This window comes from Danio aesculapii, chromosome 1 (genome assembly GCF_903798145.1).
Source record: "Danio aesculapii chromosome 1, fDanAes4.1, whole genome shotgun sequence".
Taxonomy (NCBI): domain Eukaryota; kingdom Metazoa; phylum Chordata; class Actinopteri; order Cypriniformes; family Danionidae; genus Danio; species Danio aesculapii.
Window position 1 is genome coordinate 52124040 of NC_079435.1, and position 21038 is coordinate 52145077.

Sequence of the window (21038 nt, forward strand, 5' to 3'; positions counted from 1 at the left end):
CCACACTGCTTTTAATGTCAACCGCAGACGTCTTTGGCTAACAGCCATCAGAAGAGCTGAATGGAGTGAGGACCTAATTAAAAATGCTGGACTACGCAGTTCTCATTTTATATCCGGTAAGTTTATGCTATGCTGAATCATATACATTACTCGTTTTTGATTTGTATATTTTGGTTTGTATATTTAGAACCACCTTAGAGGATATTGGGCCTCGAGAGTCCCTGGCATTGTTATTTTAGGAGCTGCAGGACAAAAAGTTTAGAAACCCCTGGTTGAGAACTTATTTCAGGAAATAGTAGTCGGGTTTTAGTCCTCATACAGCGCCAGTATATAGTATTTATTTTCTTACACCTCTCTTCCAAAGCCTTTTGGTTTGTTGACTGACATCGAACCACTTCATATGGAACTGTAATGTGATCAAGATCTGCCTGGAACCATTTAAGCTTTACATTAACTTGCAAATAAATGCTCATCAGCCAATCATAATCAAGCATTCAATAAGTTGTCATCAATTAAAATCCTGAAACTTCAGCTTTTCAAACATGAATATTTTAATTAAACACTCAAATATAAACTCATATTTATCATTAATAGTATCTAACAGTCCAAAATTTCTCTAAAAGGATCTTTATTTTTGGAATACCAGATTATTTCAAATATTCTTACACATTAAAAGATTCTCATCCAAAAGCTTTTATACAAAGAACTGTCGAAAGAAACAGGTTCTAAAATATTAAAACATGTACAAGAGCATTCACATGATACAGAGATGGCCACAGACGTGCAACCCAGAAGAACAAACGACAGCGAGAGAGTAAACAACAGATCCAGAAGAGGACATCATAGTGTAGAACTCAGAAAACTGTTCAAGTTTTGCTGTAGGAATATTTACGGGCCCTCAGACTCAAGTGAGAGCCGATGGTGAACTCTTAGCTATACAATGTGACGTCAGTGGGTTAGCGTGCTGAAGTAGCAGCTGTTGTGGTGCTTTTGCAGGCCATGAGCTTCTCCACCATGTTGCGAGCATAACGCAAACGGCTAGCCAACTCTTTACAGCAGCCGAACTCCTCGATTAAGGTCATCTTGTAGGTATAGAACTCCCGCTTCTCGTTGATGTACGTCACTGCTCCCATTAGTGGACACAAAATAAGCTTAGTGTGGTCCTGGAGAGCACAAAAAAAAATTAAAAAATCATTCAAATTTCAGATTGATCTTTTTATTGGCCTCTATGAAGTTCACTTTCAGCAAGGAATAATTAGAGGTTAATCTAACAAAATTAAAATAGAAACTTGTGGCTCCAAACCTTTATAGGGTTCTTCATTCTCTTGAACAAAGACTCTTAAAAGCATAAAGCATGTAACATTGACTTCCATAGTAAAGCAAAAATGAATTAATGGTTACAGATTTTCCAGCTTTCTTTAAAATAAATCTAGTGTTCAACAGAAGTCAGTCAAAAGATTGGAAACAATGAAAAGACGATTAAATGACAGATTTGACATTTTCTGGGTGACCCATCCATTTAAAATGACAAGCCAATTATACAAGTGACCACAGCTCAAATGTTGTATTTCAAGACATTTGTCATGTTTTGACCTCAAACTAGGCATGTAACGGATCACGTTAATCCATGATTTGTATGAACCATGACCCACAGTTTAGAAGACACCAAACCCGCAGATTTTTTAATATACGTTTAGATTAATCCTAAATTTGTAACGATCACAGAGATTAGTCTCTCGCGACATTTATAATCACATGTATGAAAGCAATAAGAGCATTTATCATCCTCATAAATTAGGTTCAAACTTTTTTTTTTTTTCATAGACAAGGTTATTAGCTAGTAAATAAAATAACTTTTAAAAAAATAAATAAATACAAATTCTGACAATTCTTTAACAAGGTAGATTTTCACTTGCATCAAAACCAGCCAAATCAACTTCTGCTTTTTTTTTTGCGCAAAAAACAAACACCACACTAAAAAGCAATTAGAGATTTTACCAAACATATCACAAACCACCTAAAATTAAAAAGTACATAAATCGGTCAAGTGGCAGTTCATTCCACTGTGGTAACCCCTGATAAACCAGGGACTAAGCAGAAGGAAAATTTATGAAACCGGTCAAGTAAGTGCATTAAATCAAATCACAATAAAATGTACATTAAATCTTAACATCGTCGTCATTTAAATGATTTAATGCAAGTAATGTAAACATCGTAAACGAAGCTTGTTGGATTCAAATAATGTAGTGTAAAAAAATAAAAAAAATCTGTGCATTGTCCATTAATATAAGTAATATGATTTATTGAAATACAAATAATGTAGTTTTATTCATCATATTTCTTTAAAAAAATTAGCTTCCATTACCAAAATAAAACACGGCCTTTTGGGCAAAAACGGATGTCTCTCAGACACTTTTAGAAGCGGTCATTTATTCATCCTCACCATACTCAAGGTCTTAGTCTCTTGTTTTATCCCCATAGCATCCATGTGGGATAAAAGAACGGCATCTTAACTTGGTCTTTCGTGAAACAGGAGTTGCCGTTTAATGTATAGTAAATTAAGACTAATTTAAAAGTAGCGTCACTGCGCAAAAAAAGTGATGAATGCATGCTACAATTGACTGTACAGAGTGTTCTTTTTCTTATAGTGCACAGTTGAGGTAAAGGACGTTTTCATTTGCCATTCACTGACAGTCAGTCAGGCTCATGCGGTTCAAACTCAATCTTTTAAAATCGAAATAAACACTTCTCATGAAAGCCGGCATACCAGCACAGTTACATTTAAACATGGGATTCGATTCGCACCTTCTCAAAGGTCCTCGGGACATAGCAGCTTTTGCTGTTAAAGGCAAGTGGTGTGTGCAAACAAACTTATTTCTGAATTGGCTGACGCTGGGATTTAGATGATTTGAAGCAAAAATATTTGTTGAACATGTACTACGTGCCTAAAGCATTCGCTCAATGATGTTCTCATTTTTGGAAGTGGCGTTTAGCGGCTTTTGCATCTGAACTCTTCATTTCATTTAAAAAAATAAAAAATAAATAAAAAAAATACAGGTTCTAAGTTGTGTTTGTTAAAACCAAAAGTTTCTTGTAGTACTGTTTTTGTAATAAAAATGGAAAGCAAATTACATTTGTCATCTCTTTTTGGCTGATTTATAAAAAAAATAAATAAATAAAAAGGTTTTATCTGTGACTAAAAACCATAATGTGATCCAAACCATGAGATTTTAGATCCGTTACATCACTACCTCAAACCGCTCTTGATACTGTGGGACTAGTATTTTATGCATCTTATCCAAAGCATTTTGTTTTGAACTTTGAAAGCTACAAATAATTCAGTGCTGGAACTAATGTGGTTAAAACCTGCCTAGAACTTCAGTTATGCATTTATCAAAAAACACCTTAGAACCAATCAGATGCAAGCATTCATCAGAATAGTTTAATCGATAATTTTATTACTGAAAGTTGATTAATGCTAAATTGCTATAAAGTATTCTCTCACCTGGAAAAAATTGATTTGCACAGTCCCGTTACTCAGGTGTAGCACAATGGCACTTTTTGTGCGGAACCAATGGCGGAGGTAAGGCAACCGGGTCAGTTCATCCCCTTCCCGAGGCGTTATATTTGCTCCAGCCTTCAGCAAGTGCTCACTCATGTAATTCCTGAAGTACTTAAGAAGTGTAATCTAAAATAAAGACAATATATGTTAGTTCTGGACACCAAATCAGTGCGACATATATTCAACTAATTTTCAAAACTATGCAGACCTTTTTGGAGAGTGCGGAGGGATACGAGCGAACGCTGAGGTAGGATTCAAGAGAGTTGCGGTCGATGTACTGCAGGCTGTCACCATCAGCACACATGATCAACCGTGTGGAATCGTTGAACAGAACACCTACACTGTTATCAGACAACTGGTAACCTATTAAAAACAAGTGACAATATTTTTTAAAAATGTGTTGTGTAATATGACACCATCAGATGCTGCAAATTATACTTGTACAAAACTGGAACACTGCGCAAACCATCATTTCATCCCACCCTTAACGATCACCATCCAACAGGTGGAATGTTTCATTTTCCTAAAAATATATTGGTCCAAATTGCATATATTGCATTTTAGTTTATTTGCATTTATCATGTAGCATTTTCAAATTCTGATCTTAAAAGTGGGGTGAGTTCAGGGGGACAAAAACTTTGCTTCCTGGAAAACTGCCAAAAATATATTTGTTTTTCTACCCACACATGCACAATAGAGAGGTGCAGAAATCACATAACACCTCTAGAAGAATATTTGATTTCCTTGAGTTTAGAAAATTGGGTTTTATAAATATAAAATCAACCTTCTATGGTAAACAGTACTTGAATGACAATGCACAGACAATCAATTAAAAGCAACTAGTTATATTTTATAAAACGAGTTATTCGAGTCAAATTTACATCATACTTCAAATGAATCAAGTTTACCAAATGCTATTTTACTCTAATTTAAAAGCTACATTATAAAACCCTATAGAACAATTCAGGTTCTGACACCACTAGGAACAATTTTGAACGGCCTACTTGGCTGTATATGGACATTGTGAAATGCTTTCAGCCCTTTGGGGCTTGCCATACACTGGTGATATGCACCACTTTTGAGTTTCATCCTTTTCATTGTTGCAACTAATAAAAACGGAGTTCAGATAAACCATGTCTGAGCTACAGGTCGTAATTTTATTACACATGCAGGTACATTTAAAATGCAAGTGCTTTTCCCCCCAGGCATTAAAACTAAAAAATAAATAAATAATAATAATCTAAAATAAAAAACACTGATGAACTCCAGCATGGTGTCTTACCAAGACCGTATTTGTCAGAGTAGTCAACCCATTTACTAATCCAGAAGACAGGAATACAAGCAGGGTCTTCAGCTTCCTCTGTAAAAGCATAAGGGAAAAAATATTGCGACAAGCATGTCAATTTGAGAACATGTAACCCTTTCCAAACAGCACTTGACTTTTGTATAAATATGCAGACAGCAATTAAATGCAGTCATACAAAAAATCCTTTATTTGAATACTAAAATACAGCAATTAATCAGTTTCCATGTGCAAGACGCATAAATTCATTACCTTGTCTAATAAAGTCTCTATCAGACGGCTTGGCTGCATTCACGACAGCCAGCTGCTGCAGCATGTCAGTTAGGTGACAGTCAGGCTGCTCTGGTCCATCTCTGAGCAAAACAATTCAGTGACATATCAAGTACAAATGTATTCTCAATTGCTCTAAGCCTACATCTGTTAAAAGATTTGCTCTATTTAATTAGTCAATAAAGCATCGGTAAACTTACCTTTGTTGAAGATCTTCTCTTTGTGGCTGATCCATTTTGCCCATTTTCTCAATTGGACTATCTGTGCCTGTGCACCCACACACACAAAACAAAAAACAAACAAACACATTACAGGTAAATTTCATGTTAAAAATTGTTACTTTAAAATTCAGTTACAAAATTTTCAATGTACAAAGAATGCACCAAAACTACAGATCATTTTGAGGGACTTAAACAAATACAATGGTGCCAACATATTTCATGTTTTACATATTTTATTTCTATAGCTTCTGAGAATCCAAAAAGCCACATATTGATAATGTTACAATAGCGGTTTTAATATCAAGTTTGCTGTATTGCCTCTTGTTAGTTATAGTTATGCAAGTTTGATAAGCAGGAAATGTTCATGACCCAACAACAAGACCACATTGAAAGTCTATACATTTATAAAAAAAAAAAACTAAAAAAAAAACACTTGCATACCTTTATTAAGTGATGAGAGAGGTTTGCGGAGGAGGGCAGGATCCAGGCTGGAGGGGGCGATGGAGAACCTGGGAGGAACAGTGAGACAGGAAGTGGGCAGCCGCATGGGTGCATAACCGGAGGTGAAAAACTCATCAGTCAGCAGTTCAGCCACAGAAGGTCTGAGTGTTGGGTCAGCATGCAGCATCCGACGAATCAAAGCCGATGCAACTGGATTAATGTGCTTAAAAAAAAAAAAAAGTAATAAGTCACCAATCTGTTATTTAAGCTCATTTAAATGGGTTAAGCATTCCACATTAGAAGCTACAAATTCTAGATGGTACGAAATCAATTATTTTCAGAGAATCATTGTGCTTTGTGATTTCTCAAGTGGTCAGCCAAAGATTAATTACATTTCAATCTGAATACAATTTATTCTTGACCATTTTCCTAAAACTGATGCCCTTCCCTACTGTGGTGCTGCAAACAAATGTACTACTAAAATTAAAATATCCCGCACAGCAGAGCAAGTAAAATAATGGAAATGACAACTTTAACCCACACACTATCATAGCAAAGCGAATCCTCCTGCAGAAAATATTTTCCTAGCACCATGCTCTACTATTTGAGCAACAAGAATGAAAGAAACATGGAGCTAAAAAATTGATTTAATAAAAGTATGAATGAACACAGCACAATAAGCTTAACCTTAATTAAAAACCTAATATAAAGAATTAAAGACCTAATACAAAGATACATACTCTAGGAACAGAGTACTCATTCTTCTTAATCCTGATGTAAGTCTCTTTCAGACAGGAGGTCTCAAATGGAGGTTTTCCAACCAGCAGTGTGTATCTGATAGACAAGACATTTCTGTCAGTACTGTTCATGTTTAAACAAAATTATAGCTTTTGCAAGAATGAAATACCATGAGAGAACATAACATTGTGAAAACACCCATAAAACATGACCATTATGCAATTAATTCAACAGGGACTCACAGAATGCATCCCAATGACCAAATATCAACTTCAAAGCTGTGGCCTTTTTTGCAAAGCACCTCAGGAGCAATGTAGTTTGGCGTGCCACAAAGAGTCTTCTTTCGCTCTCCATCAAACTCAATCTTAGTGGCTAAACCAAAGTCACCTACAAAGAGAACAAATAGCCTTGATTATACATGTATACATAGAGTCAGATATAGAAATTGTAAAAATCATTGTGTGCTCACCGATCTTCACATCCATGTCATCATTGAGGAACAGATTCCCAAGTTTGAGATCACGGTGAATGACTCTGTTGTTGTGCAAGTACTGAACACCCTGAATAGTCTGGCGCATGAAGTATCGAGCCTCAGGCTCAGTCACTGCCTTCCTCCTCTTGTGCAGTTCAAGGAGAGACTGGAAAGGGGAACAAATTTTCAAACAGCAGAAAACTTCAAAAAAATAAATAAAGGAATAGACCATATTGTAATATTAAATACAGGGTTTCTGCAGGTTTCATCAAGTCAAATCGAAGACTCTTAAGACCATTATAACTGAAATTTCAGACTCACAAATAAGAAATCTTAAAAAAAAAAAAAAAAAAAGAAAAAAAAAAAGGATGAAACCATATTGGTAAATAGAGTTAAATAAACTTTAGTTAAAAGTTTTATTGAGTGAGTTGTATTGCGGGTGATTGGATGGGTCTTTGTCCAAATTGTTAACTTAACATGGACATAGGAAAATTAAGACTCATTAATTTAAGACCAACAACAAATCAGCAAATTTAAGGATTTGCTTGCCCAAAAACGAACTATGATTTAACTACAAATATATTAGGGTTCACAAATTTACAAGGAACATGTTTTATGGTTGTATTGTACATAACCACAGTATGTTTAGTAAAACTTCATAAAGTTAACGTTAACAATGCGCCAAAAATATATAGTTACGATAAGTTTACAACAGTTAAATCATTATTTTGGTAAGGGGTTGAATGTTAAAACCCGCATTACACTAAAATTTGACGACAAAAGCAACGTTTAGACGCAGCTCATTCGAACAACAATTTGTCCGAGAAAGTCAACTGACGTCACTTCCTCCAGTTTAAAATCCACTTGCAGTGTACAGGGGAAAGTGGAGTTAAATCAGTTTATATGTACATCGTTAAAGTAAAGAATTAACATTTTTGAAAGAACTCAATGTGAAGTTGTTAAAACAACGCAATTAAACGAGTAAAACGTCGAGCTTTGTAAGATACTATGAGGCAGTGACAGGAATACCGACCGTTGACGGTCTGTTTTCAAAATGCTTTCCCAGCTCTTACCCTTCTGCGACAGATTTCCAGCACCACATACACGAAGTCATCATCCTCAAAGAACCCGTGAAACCCCACAACATGCGGGTTATCGAGACTTTTGTGAATGGCGATTTCTGTGCTCATTTTCTCCTTCTGGTGCGGCTTCAGCAGCATCGACTTCGGCACCACTTTCCCTGCGAAAACCTCTTTTGTGTCCATATCTGTGATTTCGTAGCATTTGGCGAATCCTCCTTTTCCCAAAAAGCGACCTCTCATGTATCTCTTCATGCTTCTTGGATCCACCAGAACGTCGGGAATCTCTTTCAGAGGAGCAGATTTGGGATCGACGTGAGCCGATGGCTTCGCCGATGGCTTTGCAATTCCAGCACTCATCGTTGTACACTTTACAAAATGCTGTTAAGTACAATAGGACACCCTAAAGTCCTGAAAAATAAATAACCGAGGCGATGTTTCGTGCTCCTTTATCCGTAAACAACACGCAATGCTTTACTCATCCACTGAAATCAGCTTGCAAATAATGACTCCAGCCAAGACAAAAAAAGGCACAATATAGTATCTAAACGCTGTATATTCACCGCATCTGCTGGATTTCGTGGATTAAACGGAAAAAGAACGGGCGCAGGTGAAGCGCGTCGGCCCGCAGCTCGGTTGGGAATGCAGTGAGTCGATGCTACTTTTTGAATTGTGGTCGATTCGTTGCCTCCGCCTCTGATTGGCTGCAACGATTTAAATTCTGACCAAACACAGCGAAGCATCATGGGACTCGGCGTGTACGCTCTGAAAAAACTTTATTTGTGTTGTGTGGATATTTAACTCTAATGGGAAAGGGCATGTGGGAAAATGTAGTTTTGTTTTGGAAAGGGGCACGTTATAATGTGAATCATGTCAATAATAACGATATAAAAACATCATTAACCACGTTTAATCAATGACATATATAATGAATACAAAAAATACGTTATTAAAATGTAAACAGCGTGATTGTGGACCAGGCTACATGATGATATTTTGTATATCGTCAGCTCATGTTTAATATAATAATTATGTGCTTTGAATACTTGAAATTTGTGGTTTGGAAAAACCTGGACTGCTTTTAAAGAGGTTAGAAGTATACATAATTATTGGGGTACAAGTACAAAAATGCTACACTAAATGTACCATATGAAAGTAATTAAATTAATAAATAAAACATGAATTATAAATTAATTCAGCATAAATAATTAATAAAACATAAGAAATGTAGACAATAATTAATTGTAAAACTAATAATATAATATAACAATTATTCATTGTAAAATAATAATTAATAATAAAATGATTAAAATCTAAAAACTAAATAAAATTTATTTTTAAAAAGCATTTAAAAACATTATAAAAATGTATAATCAAAACAAAAATATATAATATTCAAATAAGTATTATTTCATTCATTCACTCTCCTCCAGCTTAGTCCCTTTATTCATCAGGGGTCGCCACAACAGAAGGAACCACCAACTTGAATGAATCCAGCATATGTTTTATGCAGTGGATGCTCTTCCAGCTGCAACCCAGTACTGGGTAACACCCATACACTCTCACATCCATGCACACACATACACTGTGGTCAATTTAGTTTATTAAGTTTCCCCATAACGCATGTCTTTGGACTGTCTGGGAAACCGGAGCACCCGGAGGAAACCCACTCCAACACGGGGAGACCATGCAAACTCCACACAGGAATGCCAACTGAGCAAGCCAGGACTCAAACAAGCTACCTTCTTGCTGTGAGGCGACAGTGCTAACCACTGAGCCACTGTGTTGTCCTCATTGTAAAATAATTATAAAATAATAATTAATAATGAAATGATTACAATGTAAAAACCTAATTAAACTTAGTTTAAAAAGTATTTAAAAACATAAAAGTTATAATAAAAACGAAAATATATAATATTCAAACAGTTAAATAATGCAAAAGTATATTCAAAAGCACAAATACCAATTAGATTAGCATTAGAGTTGCATTTTGTAATAAAAAATAAAATTAAATAATTAAATATAACCAAAATAAAAATTTTCTGAATGACATTTTAGGTCCAGGGGCGGCATGGTGGCGCAGTGGGTAGCACTGTCACCTCACAGCAAGAAGGTTGCTGGTTCGAGCCTCGGCTGGGTCATTTGGCATTTCTGTGTGGAGTTTGCATGTTCTCCCCATGTTGGCGTGGGTTTCCGGGTGCTCTGGTTTCCCCCACAGTCCAAAGACATAAGTGAATTAAGTAAGCTAAAATTGTCCGTAGTGTATGTGTGTGAATTGAAGTGTATGGGTGTTTCTCAGTGATGGGCATCCGCTGCGTGAAACATATGCTGGATAAGGTGGCGGTTCATTTTGCTGTGGCGACCCCAGATTAATAAAGGGACTAAGCCGAAAAGAAAATGAATGAATGAAGTTGTCCGTAGTGTATGAGTGTGAATGAGAGTGTATGGGTGTTTCCCAGTACTGGGTTGCAGCTGGAAGGGCATCCACTGTGTAAAATATATGCTGGATAAGTTAGCGGTTCATTCTGCTGTGGTGACCCCTGATGAATAAAGGGACTAAGCTGAAAAGAAAATGAATGAATGAGTTTTAGCTCCATTTAAATATATATTGCATTTTAGATGGGGTCCCTCACCATGGGCTAAGCAATAACAATTATCAATTTTAAAATTCAAACACCTTTAAGGGACAATTCACCAAAAAAAGATAAATAATTCTGCCATAATTTACTCATTTTCCACTCCAAACATTATTTCTTCTGTTGACCATAAAAGAAGATATTTTAAAGAATGTTTATAAACATTTTTCAAAAGATCTTTCAAGAGAAGAAAGAAACTCATAAATGTTTGGAACCGCATGTCATGATTTTGCGATGCGATCCTGGATTACCATCTATGTTAATCCTGAAGATGTAATCCATACCTATTCCCTACCCCTAAACCCAACCATAACTGTAAATTATTCCCAAACTCAAAGGGGAATAATAGTTGGATAACACTCATGTAAAGGTGCATAAACCAAACCGCAAGCCTGGACTTAACATAAACCGTAAACACATCCCTTAATTCTGATTGGCTGATTGGAATGTTGTTACCGGATCAACAGAGATGTTAATCCAGGAACATGTCCTACTTGGTGAAATCAAGTTGGCAACCACTTAAGAGTGAGTAAATCTGACGTAAAATTTCATCTTTGAGCAAATCCCTTTAAATTTGTACAAGACTTGCTGAAACATTTTTGTCTAGTAAAAAATGAATAAAAGCAAATCAGTTTGTTTTATAGATTATTCCATTTGTTTAATCATGCCACGTGCACATTTGGTGTTGTGTTTATACTATCATCCCAGCATTAAAGTCTGTTTAGTATCTAATCTCAAAGTAAATTTTGAAGCCAGTATCTTGCTCCAGTTTTACTTCTTGCCAGCTATACCCACGTGCTTTTAATGCTTTGTGTACTTTCGTGCATGTGCGAATGGTCAAACGAGGGCACGTTTTCATTTGTGCAGGGAAAAAATAGCATGTCGATTATGATAACACACGTTTTCTGTTTGTACAAGCGTGGGTGTAAGTGTGGGGGAGAAAAACCTGAGATAAACAGAAAGGCTGCCCTTGTAACATTGTTTTGTTTTTTTGTGTAACAAGGTCAGTGAGCAATAACAAACAGTATTTCAATATTTAATATGAAATTATTAGTGTTTTAGTTTAGTTTTAGTCTCATACATCAGAGCCAAGAACTTTATTTAACAGAATTCAGGTTTCTTCTAAATAATCAACATATAAAGATCATGCCAATGTACTTTTTTAATATGATTAAAGCATTAAGAACACACTGTAAATACCTGTAATTAGCACTTCTGCATATTTTGTGATTCATGTTTTTATTTGTTATTGTCCCCCAATTATTTATGCTTTTGAATTGCACGATGAGACCTTGATCTTTTTAAAAGCTGGCAGCTAGCTCTCTGCAACTCTCACAATAGAATGGAACAGAGTGGTGATGCTTGGATGGGAAAAGAAAAATGAAAATAAGAAATCTGTAAACCTCTGTATAATGTTGATGAAAAGTGATATGTTGGAAAGAAAGATTGTAGCGAATGAAAGAGAAAATCGTGATGGATGTATGGAGAATTTTCAGAATGAAACCTGAAGGGTATATAGAAAAATTGTATGTATATTTTAAAAATGAGAACATTCAAACATTAATTTTCTTTTCAGTTTAGTCCCTTTATTAATCAGGGGTCGCCACAGCAGAATGAACCACCAACTTATCCAGCATATGTTTTACGCAGCGGATGCCCTTCCAGCTGCAACCCATCACTGGGAAACATCCATACACAATCTTTCACACACAAACACTACGAACAATTTTAGCTCACCCAGTTCAACTATAGCGCATGTCTTTGGACTGTGGGGGAAACCGGAGCACCTGGAGGAAACCCACGCCAACACAGGGAGAACATGCAAACTCCACACAGAAATGCAAACTGACCCAGCTGAGGCTTGAACCAGTGACCTTCTTGCTGTGAGGCAACAGCGCTACCCAATGTGCCACCGAGCTGCCCAAAATGAGAATGTATTACAGGAATTTTACAAGATTTTGTCAATCAAAATGTTTTAAAAGAAATGAACTGGAAATTGAATGAGATGTTAAACCAAAATCCTGACTCTCTGTGGTCGTTAAAAATCCCAGGAAGTCCTTCGACTTTGTTTAACCCCAGCATCCTGGCCAAATTTGCCCACTGGCCTCTTAACCATCCTTATATCATAATTTGCTTCATCACTCTGTCTCTTCTCCACCACTCAGCTGGTGTGTGGTCTGGTGCAATATGGCTGCATCACGTCATCCAGGTGGATGCTGCACACTAGTGGTGGATGAGGAGAGTCCCCCCAAAAACGTCTAAAGCGCTTTGAGTGTCCAGAAAAGCGCTATACAGATGTAAGGAATTATTAGTATTATTATAACTTTTAACCTTGAAAAGTTCTTTTCTTAACTTTTATTAACATTTTTAATAGTTTAAAGTGATTTATTGTCTAGGTTGATGTTGTATATTATGGTACAAAAACCTTGTATTAAGGTGATGCGGTGGCGCAGTAGATAGTGGTGTCGCCTCACAGCAAGAAGGTCGCTGCTTCGAGCCTCGGCTGGGTCAGTTGGCGTTTCTGTATGGAGTTTGCATGTTTTCCCCGTGTTCGTGTGGGTTTCTTCGCTCCGATTTCCCCACAGTCCAAAGACATGTGGTACAGGTGAATTGGGTAAGCTAAATTGTTCGTAGTGTACATTTTCTGTTATTTTAGGCTTATTTCTCAATATATTATTTCTTATCTTATTCATTATATTATTTCAAGCTACTAACATGTCAATAAAAGTCACTTTGTTAAACTAGGAAGTTGAATTTTTTAACAAAAGTCGACAGAGCAGAGATCAAGCTCCCATAATGCAATTCACAACCATAAATAAACAGAAAACACGTGTGAATCACAAAATAACTGTTCATTAACAGATATTTGTTAAAGTGCAAGACGTTACTTAAATTAGCTGTGTAGGGGTTTTTGTCTGTCTCTTACAGAAGTGTTTCCTAATAAGGTTGTTTACTGTTTTTCATGACAGCTTCTCCACTCTTGTGTTCACGACTTTCTCCTGTCCAATTCATTCACAAATGCACGCGTCACGCGTCCACCATTTCCCCATTAAAGCAGCACAAGTGTCTCTCTAATAGGTTGTCATGGCAGTTCGATAATTTTAGCATATGTGAAATGGTGGGTTGCAGGATGAATCATGAAAGCCTCCTTGAAAGCTGCATAAATTATGCACAGGCTATATTAAACAGTCCAAAAATAGTCGATCAACCTGACAACTGTCTTGTAAATTTGGATGGTTATTTCATCATTTATTCATTCATTTTCCTCAGTGGCTCAGTCCCTTATTTATCAGGGGTCGCCACAGTGGAATGAACCACCAACTATTCCGGCATATGTTTTAAGCAGCAGATGCCCTTCCAGCCGCAATCCAATACTAGGAAATAGCCATACACTCTCACATTCACACACACTCATACACTATGGCCAATTTTGCTTACCTAATTCACCTAAAGCGCATGTCTTTGGACTGTGGGGAAAACCAAAGCACCCAGAGGAAACCCACGCCAACACAGAGAGAACATGCCAACTCCACACAGAAATGCCAACTGGCTCAGCCAGGACTTGAAACAGCAAGCTTCTTGCTGTGAGGCGACAGTACTAACCACTGAGCCACCATGCCGCCCTGGATGGTAACTATAGGGTTTTTACTTGTGTTTATCATCATTTTGGTCATGGCTGTGATAACTACATTGTCTTATTTTTTAAATAAATAAATATTTTATGGTTAATTTTTTAAAAGGAACAATGCAGGGATGTATTAATGTGGCAATGCATAAGTGGCAATTTTAATGATTATTGCTTTTAAAACTATACTCTAAAAAGGTACTGATTACAAATAAGCATAAGTTGAAATACCACAGACTACTATTATTATTTTTGAACGATGTAGATGGTTGAACTGTATGATTTTTTTAAAAATGTTTTTTCCATTTTATTTTATGTTTTTAGTCCCTTTATTCACCAGGGGTCGCCACAGCGGAATGAACCGCCAACTATTTTTTATTTTTTATTTTTTATTTTATGAGAAGGGAGTCAACCGACTGACAATAAATCCATCTGGAAGGTGCAGAGCTGACTTTACATCCTCTAATCAAACACACAGCAGTGCACCTTATATGGCTGTGCAATTTGACGATATATGTTGTAAAGAGGGCCGGCGCGGTTGCACAGTGAGTAGCAATATCGTTTTACAGCAAGAAGGTCACTGGTTTGAGCCTCGGCTGGATCAGTTTCCATTTCTGTGTAGGGTCCAAAGATATGCGGTATAGGTGAATTTTATAAACTAAAACACAAAAATACATTGTTTTGGTAATATACTTTTTAATCAACTGGATGAAATCTGCCTGCCAATATGGAGATGATGACAGAAATGTGAATAACAGTAAAATAGTTCCAAGCTTAAAAGTGTTATATTTAAATTTAGCATTTTATTTAGCAATATCTAATGTTGGGACTGTAATCACCAGTTTTAGAAAAGTGTTTTATATTTCATTAATATTTATATTATATTTTACAGTCTTAATCAAACATTTTTCCATATAGTTCTAAATAGAGTGAAAATAAAACTCATTTCTGAGTATATATTTTTAAATCTAAAAAATAGTTGTTTGCACAGAGTGTACATAAGGTATTACCTGATTGAATTTATAGAAAAGGTATCTCGATATATAATTATCACGATATGAGATGATGTATGATGATATGAGATTTTTGTACCACACAGCTCTACACAGGTATGCTATTGTAAGTAGAATTGTTTCCTACACTGTCCAAAAAATCTGTGTAAAAAAGTTCCCTTGTGGAGTACAACAGTTTTTTTTAATTTTTCATACTTTTTTTACTATTAAATTTTGATGCAATGTTTCTCCCAGAACGAAAAAAAAGATGGGTTAAACTAAGAAAGCATGTTGTTATTGCATGCTGTTATCTGGCCATGGATTATATATATGCACGTATATCCATGCCCATAAACCAGGGTCTATATGTTTAGTTAGATTAGTTTAGTCTCTTTATAGGTCAAAGACAAGATGCCCAGTTTGTGTCTGGATTAAACTGCATTTTCAAAAGTGATTTTATATGCATAGAAAGGATATTGAATATAAGTAATACACTTTAATGTTTCAATAAAATGTATAAATGTACAAATAAGGGTAAAATAATGTTTCATCATTTAGCGTAAGAGACATCTAAACATTTTACCACTTATTCTGAGCATATTTATATAAAGGAATGAGAGATTCATTTTATTTATTTATTTTATTATTATTAAAAAAGTTATAAACCAAAAGTGTTTTGAAAGATGGCAAAGTATGAAAATTATAATGACAATTATTTCGTTTTTTGGGGTGTGGGAAATGCTTGCAGTGATTTTTTAAAGAAATTCTTGCTATAAATATGCCTGACAAGATTGTCATAAGCTTTTGGTGTATAAAGTAGCCTAATGGTTTGTCTCTTCTGACAACCAATGAATGTCATGTGTGAAAAAAGGTAAAACTGTACTACACTTTTATTGTTTTTGATGGATGAAAACCCCTCTCCGCCTTTGACCTGTGAGAGACAGTTTCTTTAAAATGCATTATTAAAATTTCATTAAAAGCAGAACACAAGTTGACTGTAACATATTTGCATTTATTTACTCACAAAAGATAACTATAGCTCTCATTTAGAAAGACCAGACATACAGCATTCAGAGAATCCCCTTAAATGATAATGATAAAGCATAAACACACATAAAAACATTTATGTGGGGTCTATATTTGATCCAGATCACTTAAGCATCAGTATGATGCATAACTACAGTGTCATATAAATGTCCATCAAGACAAGATGCAGCTGTTGTTTTTCTTCATTGGGGGCTTCTCCCGCTTCTCTGTGAGCTCTCTGGACATTGTCTGTGTCCGTCTGCGCAGTGCCGGACTCACCCGGCTTGGTAACTTCATCTGTTGAAGTAAGTCCCGAAACACGGCTGTGACATTGTCGCCGGTGCGCGCGGAGGTCTCCACGAAGCCCGCGCCCCAGTCCTCCTCCACCGCGCGCATCGCCTCCGCAGTGGCCTGGCGACTCCGGCTGCACAGATCCGCTTTGTTCTCTATCACCGTGATGCCAGTGAAACTCTCCCCTTTCAGCTCCAGAATCTCCTCTCGGAGTCTCTGCACCTCCTCCAGGGAATCTGGCTCGTCGGCTGCGTACACAAGCGCAAACGCGTCCCCGGTTCGGATGCACAGAGCGCGCATCGCAGGGAAGGCATAACTTCCGCTCGTATCCAAGATCTCAATGCGGACCCGCGCGCCTTCAGTGTCGTACTCGAGCGCGTGAAGCTCTTCCACCGTGCGCGTGTATTTGGTGTCGAAGCGGTCCTGCAAGAAGCGGGTGATCAGGGCTGTTTTTCCAACCCCGGCTGCGCCCAGAAACACAAAGCGCACCGTCCGATGCTCCTGTACTAACAGCGACATCTTCCTTCAGTTAATAATTTAATGAGTTATAGCTCTGAGAGGGGACTTTTGATAAGCAAACCAGAACGTCATCGAGATGCTGACCTGCAGTGTTTAACAGACGAGAACTGCTGTCCTTATATTAGCCCACCTGCGTCCTACGCACTGATCAGGTGTGGCCAATGGAAACGCGTGACGCGTGGGTGTCTTGCGTTGTAGAGGTTCAGTTTGACAGACAGAGTGCATTATTCAGTGTGTTCGGGAGTTCAGCGAAGGTCAGTGGGAAATTTTCGAGTCGCAATTTGTGCAAACTGTTGAGGTTTAAAAGTATAAATTTTCAGTTTCTTAGCCACACCAATATTTTAGTTTCAGCCTTCAGTGTATCATCTGAAGACATTTGATTGATTTTTGTTTCACCTACATTTTTTGACTCTAAGTGCCAGTAACCATTCACATGTATTTGAAGAATCAACAAGGATGATTTCAGCTAATAAACTTGTTTAATGTTCTACTGCAAAACACTTACACATTCTTGTGGCTTGAGGGGGATTTAGCAGATTGTAAAATAGCAGATTTTCATTTTTAGGTGAACTATCCCTGTCAATGACCAAATATCTACTTGCTTTTCCACATAAAACAATTTCCTTGACATATGCTATATATTAAAAATGATAAACTATTATGTTTTGTGACATAACACACCATTAAAATACTGTGTCTGGTTACTTCCTCAAAGGAACATGGTTTTTGCATGCATTAGTCTTTATATCTTTTCTGAAACATTTGAAAAAAGTCAAATGTCATGTTAATAATTACATTTATTTGCAAATTAATTTAATTTAACGTCATATGTGGATCTGTTTATATGTCAATTTAAAATGTTTGGTACATTTGTGCATCATTATCTATTCATTCGAAAAGAAGAAATCATGAACAAATAATTGCAGTGACTACAATGCTGCTGTTTAAAAAGTGCTGCTGCATATTTTGTTCTCGATCATGCTTTATCTATAAATAAAACCCATTTTAAATGTGTGAGTCATTATAGAGCTCTGCTGTTCCAAACAGGATTTCTGACTGGAGAATGCTTGACTTCTTGTAGGTGTGGTTTGGCAGCTTGTTAAGAACACCTACAGCAGGGTTAATTATTGAACTACTGTACAAGCCAATTATTTGATGAATGTTTAATCATCTCAAGCTTGATGTTCTAACTGACCTTTCATAAGACTCCAGGAAATTACCAGTTTAATTAGCTTAATTATTCATCATACTACATATTTTATATAATTCCTGTATGAAAAAATGAATAAAAATAAAGTCTTAAATGGTCAAATGCTTCTATAAGCAAGGCTGTGATTGTCATTAAAGCTGGCAACCCCATTCCGAGGTCAGTTATAGCTCAAATGTTTCATGAGGCCATCACGTCAGAGATGACTTTCCACTTGCTGCATATTAAAAATCATGCTATCTGACGGTAGTCATGGCAATACACATGGTCATCTCAGAGCACAGACATTTTCCAGACAAAAACTGAATTTACGCAAGTCTGATGCGACAATCCCAATTGGGTTTTAGTTTTGTTGTTGTTGTTGTTTTTATGCTTGCTCTATTATGATTCACTTTAAAATTGATTCTATAAGAAATGCAATTAAAATTTAGTTCAAAATTTCAAATCTACAAAAATGCATTCGTAATTGCATTTAGAAAACAGGATATTTAACAAGACAACCATGGCTTCATGTATGTGTGTACGTTTAGTATTTTGTATTTATGAGCAACATCAAGGTAAGCTTTTGTGAAATCAGACCGGAAATGTCAGAGAGCATGAGCTGACCTTTTATGTGCAAATCCTCAGGATTAACCTACTGGGGACACACCGTCTTCACTCCACAATGAGATACATCTGAATAACACTATCACCTCCAAAATCCATTACGTCAGACAACAGGTACTGTACATGCTAGCAGAGAACAAATGTCCTGATTCAGAAACACTAAATAAAACTGATGCAGATCTTATTAGGTGATATTAGACGTGTGATATTATTTTTCTAGTATAATAAAAGTGTTTTTTTCATGTGTGTACCAAAGATTGATGACAGCCTTTACGCATATTCACAATCTCAAGAAGTTTTCCTGGTAAAATAATTCTTTAAATAATAAAACATGATTTGCAGAAGGAATTTCAATCAAATCAAATCTTTCAAGTGTAAACGCCGTGTAACATTGTTATTTGATCATTTTAATTAAACTAGCTTCACCTCCCCTACTTTTAAAAACTGTTTTACTTAATTTGTGCACGATTTGTTTCTATATAAAATTAAATAAAACTCATAAATATACATTTTATACTACTATTTTTCTACTGTACGGGAGAGCAGTGACGAAAGTAACAAAGTGATTTTCTCGAAGCCCTGACAACATTTAATTTCCAGGCTATAACAGCACATTCTGTATGCAACCCTTGATGAAGCTGCCAAATATCAGCTGATTTCAGGACCGTGTCCCGGGGTTAGGTCCGAATTTCTGCTTGAAAATCAAATTATTAAAAGTAAATTATTGTCATGGTTCTTTTTTCCTTATTACAAGTTGTGTTTCCTATATCGTGTGTCACAATAATGATCGATCTACAGGTTATTTAGTGCAATAACGCATCCTTGAGTTTTTCAGATTAAAAATAAATTAGGTTTAAATGGCAAGAGTTCCTGTGGGAACAAAAGTAACACTGTTATTTATGTCCCACTGCTAATAGCCATGCCTTTATTTTTCACTTTCACATTAGAGTTTGCAGTGTTTTGACTAATATGTTTTAGAAGATTAATGCATATTGCCAATAATAACAATAAAAAACATTCAAAAATAGAAAACTTTTACATTTTGGATTGTTGGATTGCTTTTGAAGCAAAAAACAGAAGTGCGCGCACATCAGAAAATCTCAAAGGCAGGTGCTCGATCAAAAACAAACATTTGTAGAAAAAGATCCAAAGAAAATCGGCACACTGCCACTTTAGCTCTCAAAAAAGTCTTTATTGTCACAACGTTTCGACCAACATGGTCTTCATCAGGTAAAGCATTATAAATGGAAGTACTCAAGAAATAGTGAAGCAACTGTACACAGCATCTGCAGTCAATCATCACAATCAGCCAACAAACCAACAAACAGGAGCATTTACATACAATAATATACATATGACAATGTGACATGCATACATACTATTACAAAAAAGATTTAAAATGCAAATCCAAATTTTAACTTTTAACTTGTTCAGAGACAGAGTATTCAATATATAAATATAGCGCATTACACCCGCACAAAATCACATCAATCAACCACAAGGCCAGTGGACCTAGGGGAAAACAATTGTGTACACATATTTAGTATATAACAGTATACTAAATAAATACAATATAATATAATATAAATACAATATAAATACACTTACAAAAAGGATTTAAAATCAAAATCCAAAATGATTGACTGCAGGTGCTGTGCAGAGTTGTTTCACTATTTCTTGAGTACTTCCATTTGTAATGCTTTATCTGATGAAGACCATGTTGGTCGAAACGTTGTGACATTAAAGACTTTTTTGAGAGCTAAAGTGGCAGTGTGCCGATTTTCTTTGGATCTTTTTCTACAAATGGATTGCTTTTGAAACATTTAATGGACTTGAAATTTAAAATGAAAATGTTGTTTGATTTAATTTTTATCTTGCAAAAATAAAGGACAAAATATGTTTGCAGTGAACATTAACAAGGTCATAGTCACAGGCCCATAGCCAGGGGGAGTTTTGGGTGGTTCCCCCAAGTCCAGAATTTGGCCACTATATGAGCTCATTTGTCCCATTTCTGACAACAAGCCATCATAAATTGAGAAAATAACCTATA

General features: G+C 36.1%; 2 protein-coding genes across 2 annotated transcripts; both read right to left on the reverse strand.

Moving 5' to 3' along the window:
* Window positions 1–533: 533 nt before the first annotated feature.
* On the reverse strand, window positions 534–8744 carry plk1 (polo-like kinase 1 (Drosophila)). The gene is made up of 11 exons (XM_056462588.1): window positions 8081–8744; window positions 7005–7173; window positions 6778–6922; window positions 6538–6631; window positions 5798–6020; window positions 5336–5402; window positions 5118–5218; window positions 4845–4922; window positions 3771–3925; window positions 3506–3688; window positions 534–1163 (listed from the first exon to the last, which is right to left on the reverse strand). Exons 1-11 carry the CDS (start codon window positions 8444–8446, stop codon window positions 957–959), a joined length of 1788 nt encoding a protein of 595 aa, XP_056318563.1. The 5' UTR covers window positions 8447–8744; the 3' UTR covers window positions 534–956.
* Window positions 8745–16368: 7624 nt separating this feature from the next.
* rasd3 (RASD family member 3) lies at window positions 16369–17248 on the reverse strand. Its single transcript, XM_056452437.1, has one exon. The coding sequence runs from the start codon at window positions 17173–17175 to the stop codon at window positions 16540–16542; it is 636 nt and encodes a 211-aa protein (XP_056308412.1). The 5' UTR covers window positions 17176–17248; the 3' UTR covers window positions 16369–16539.
* Between the last annotated feature and the right edge of the window lie 3790 nt (window positions 17249–21038).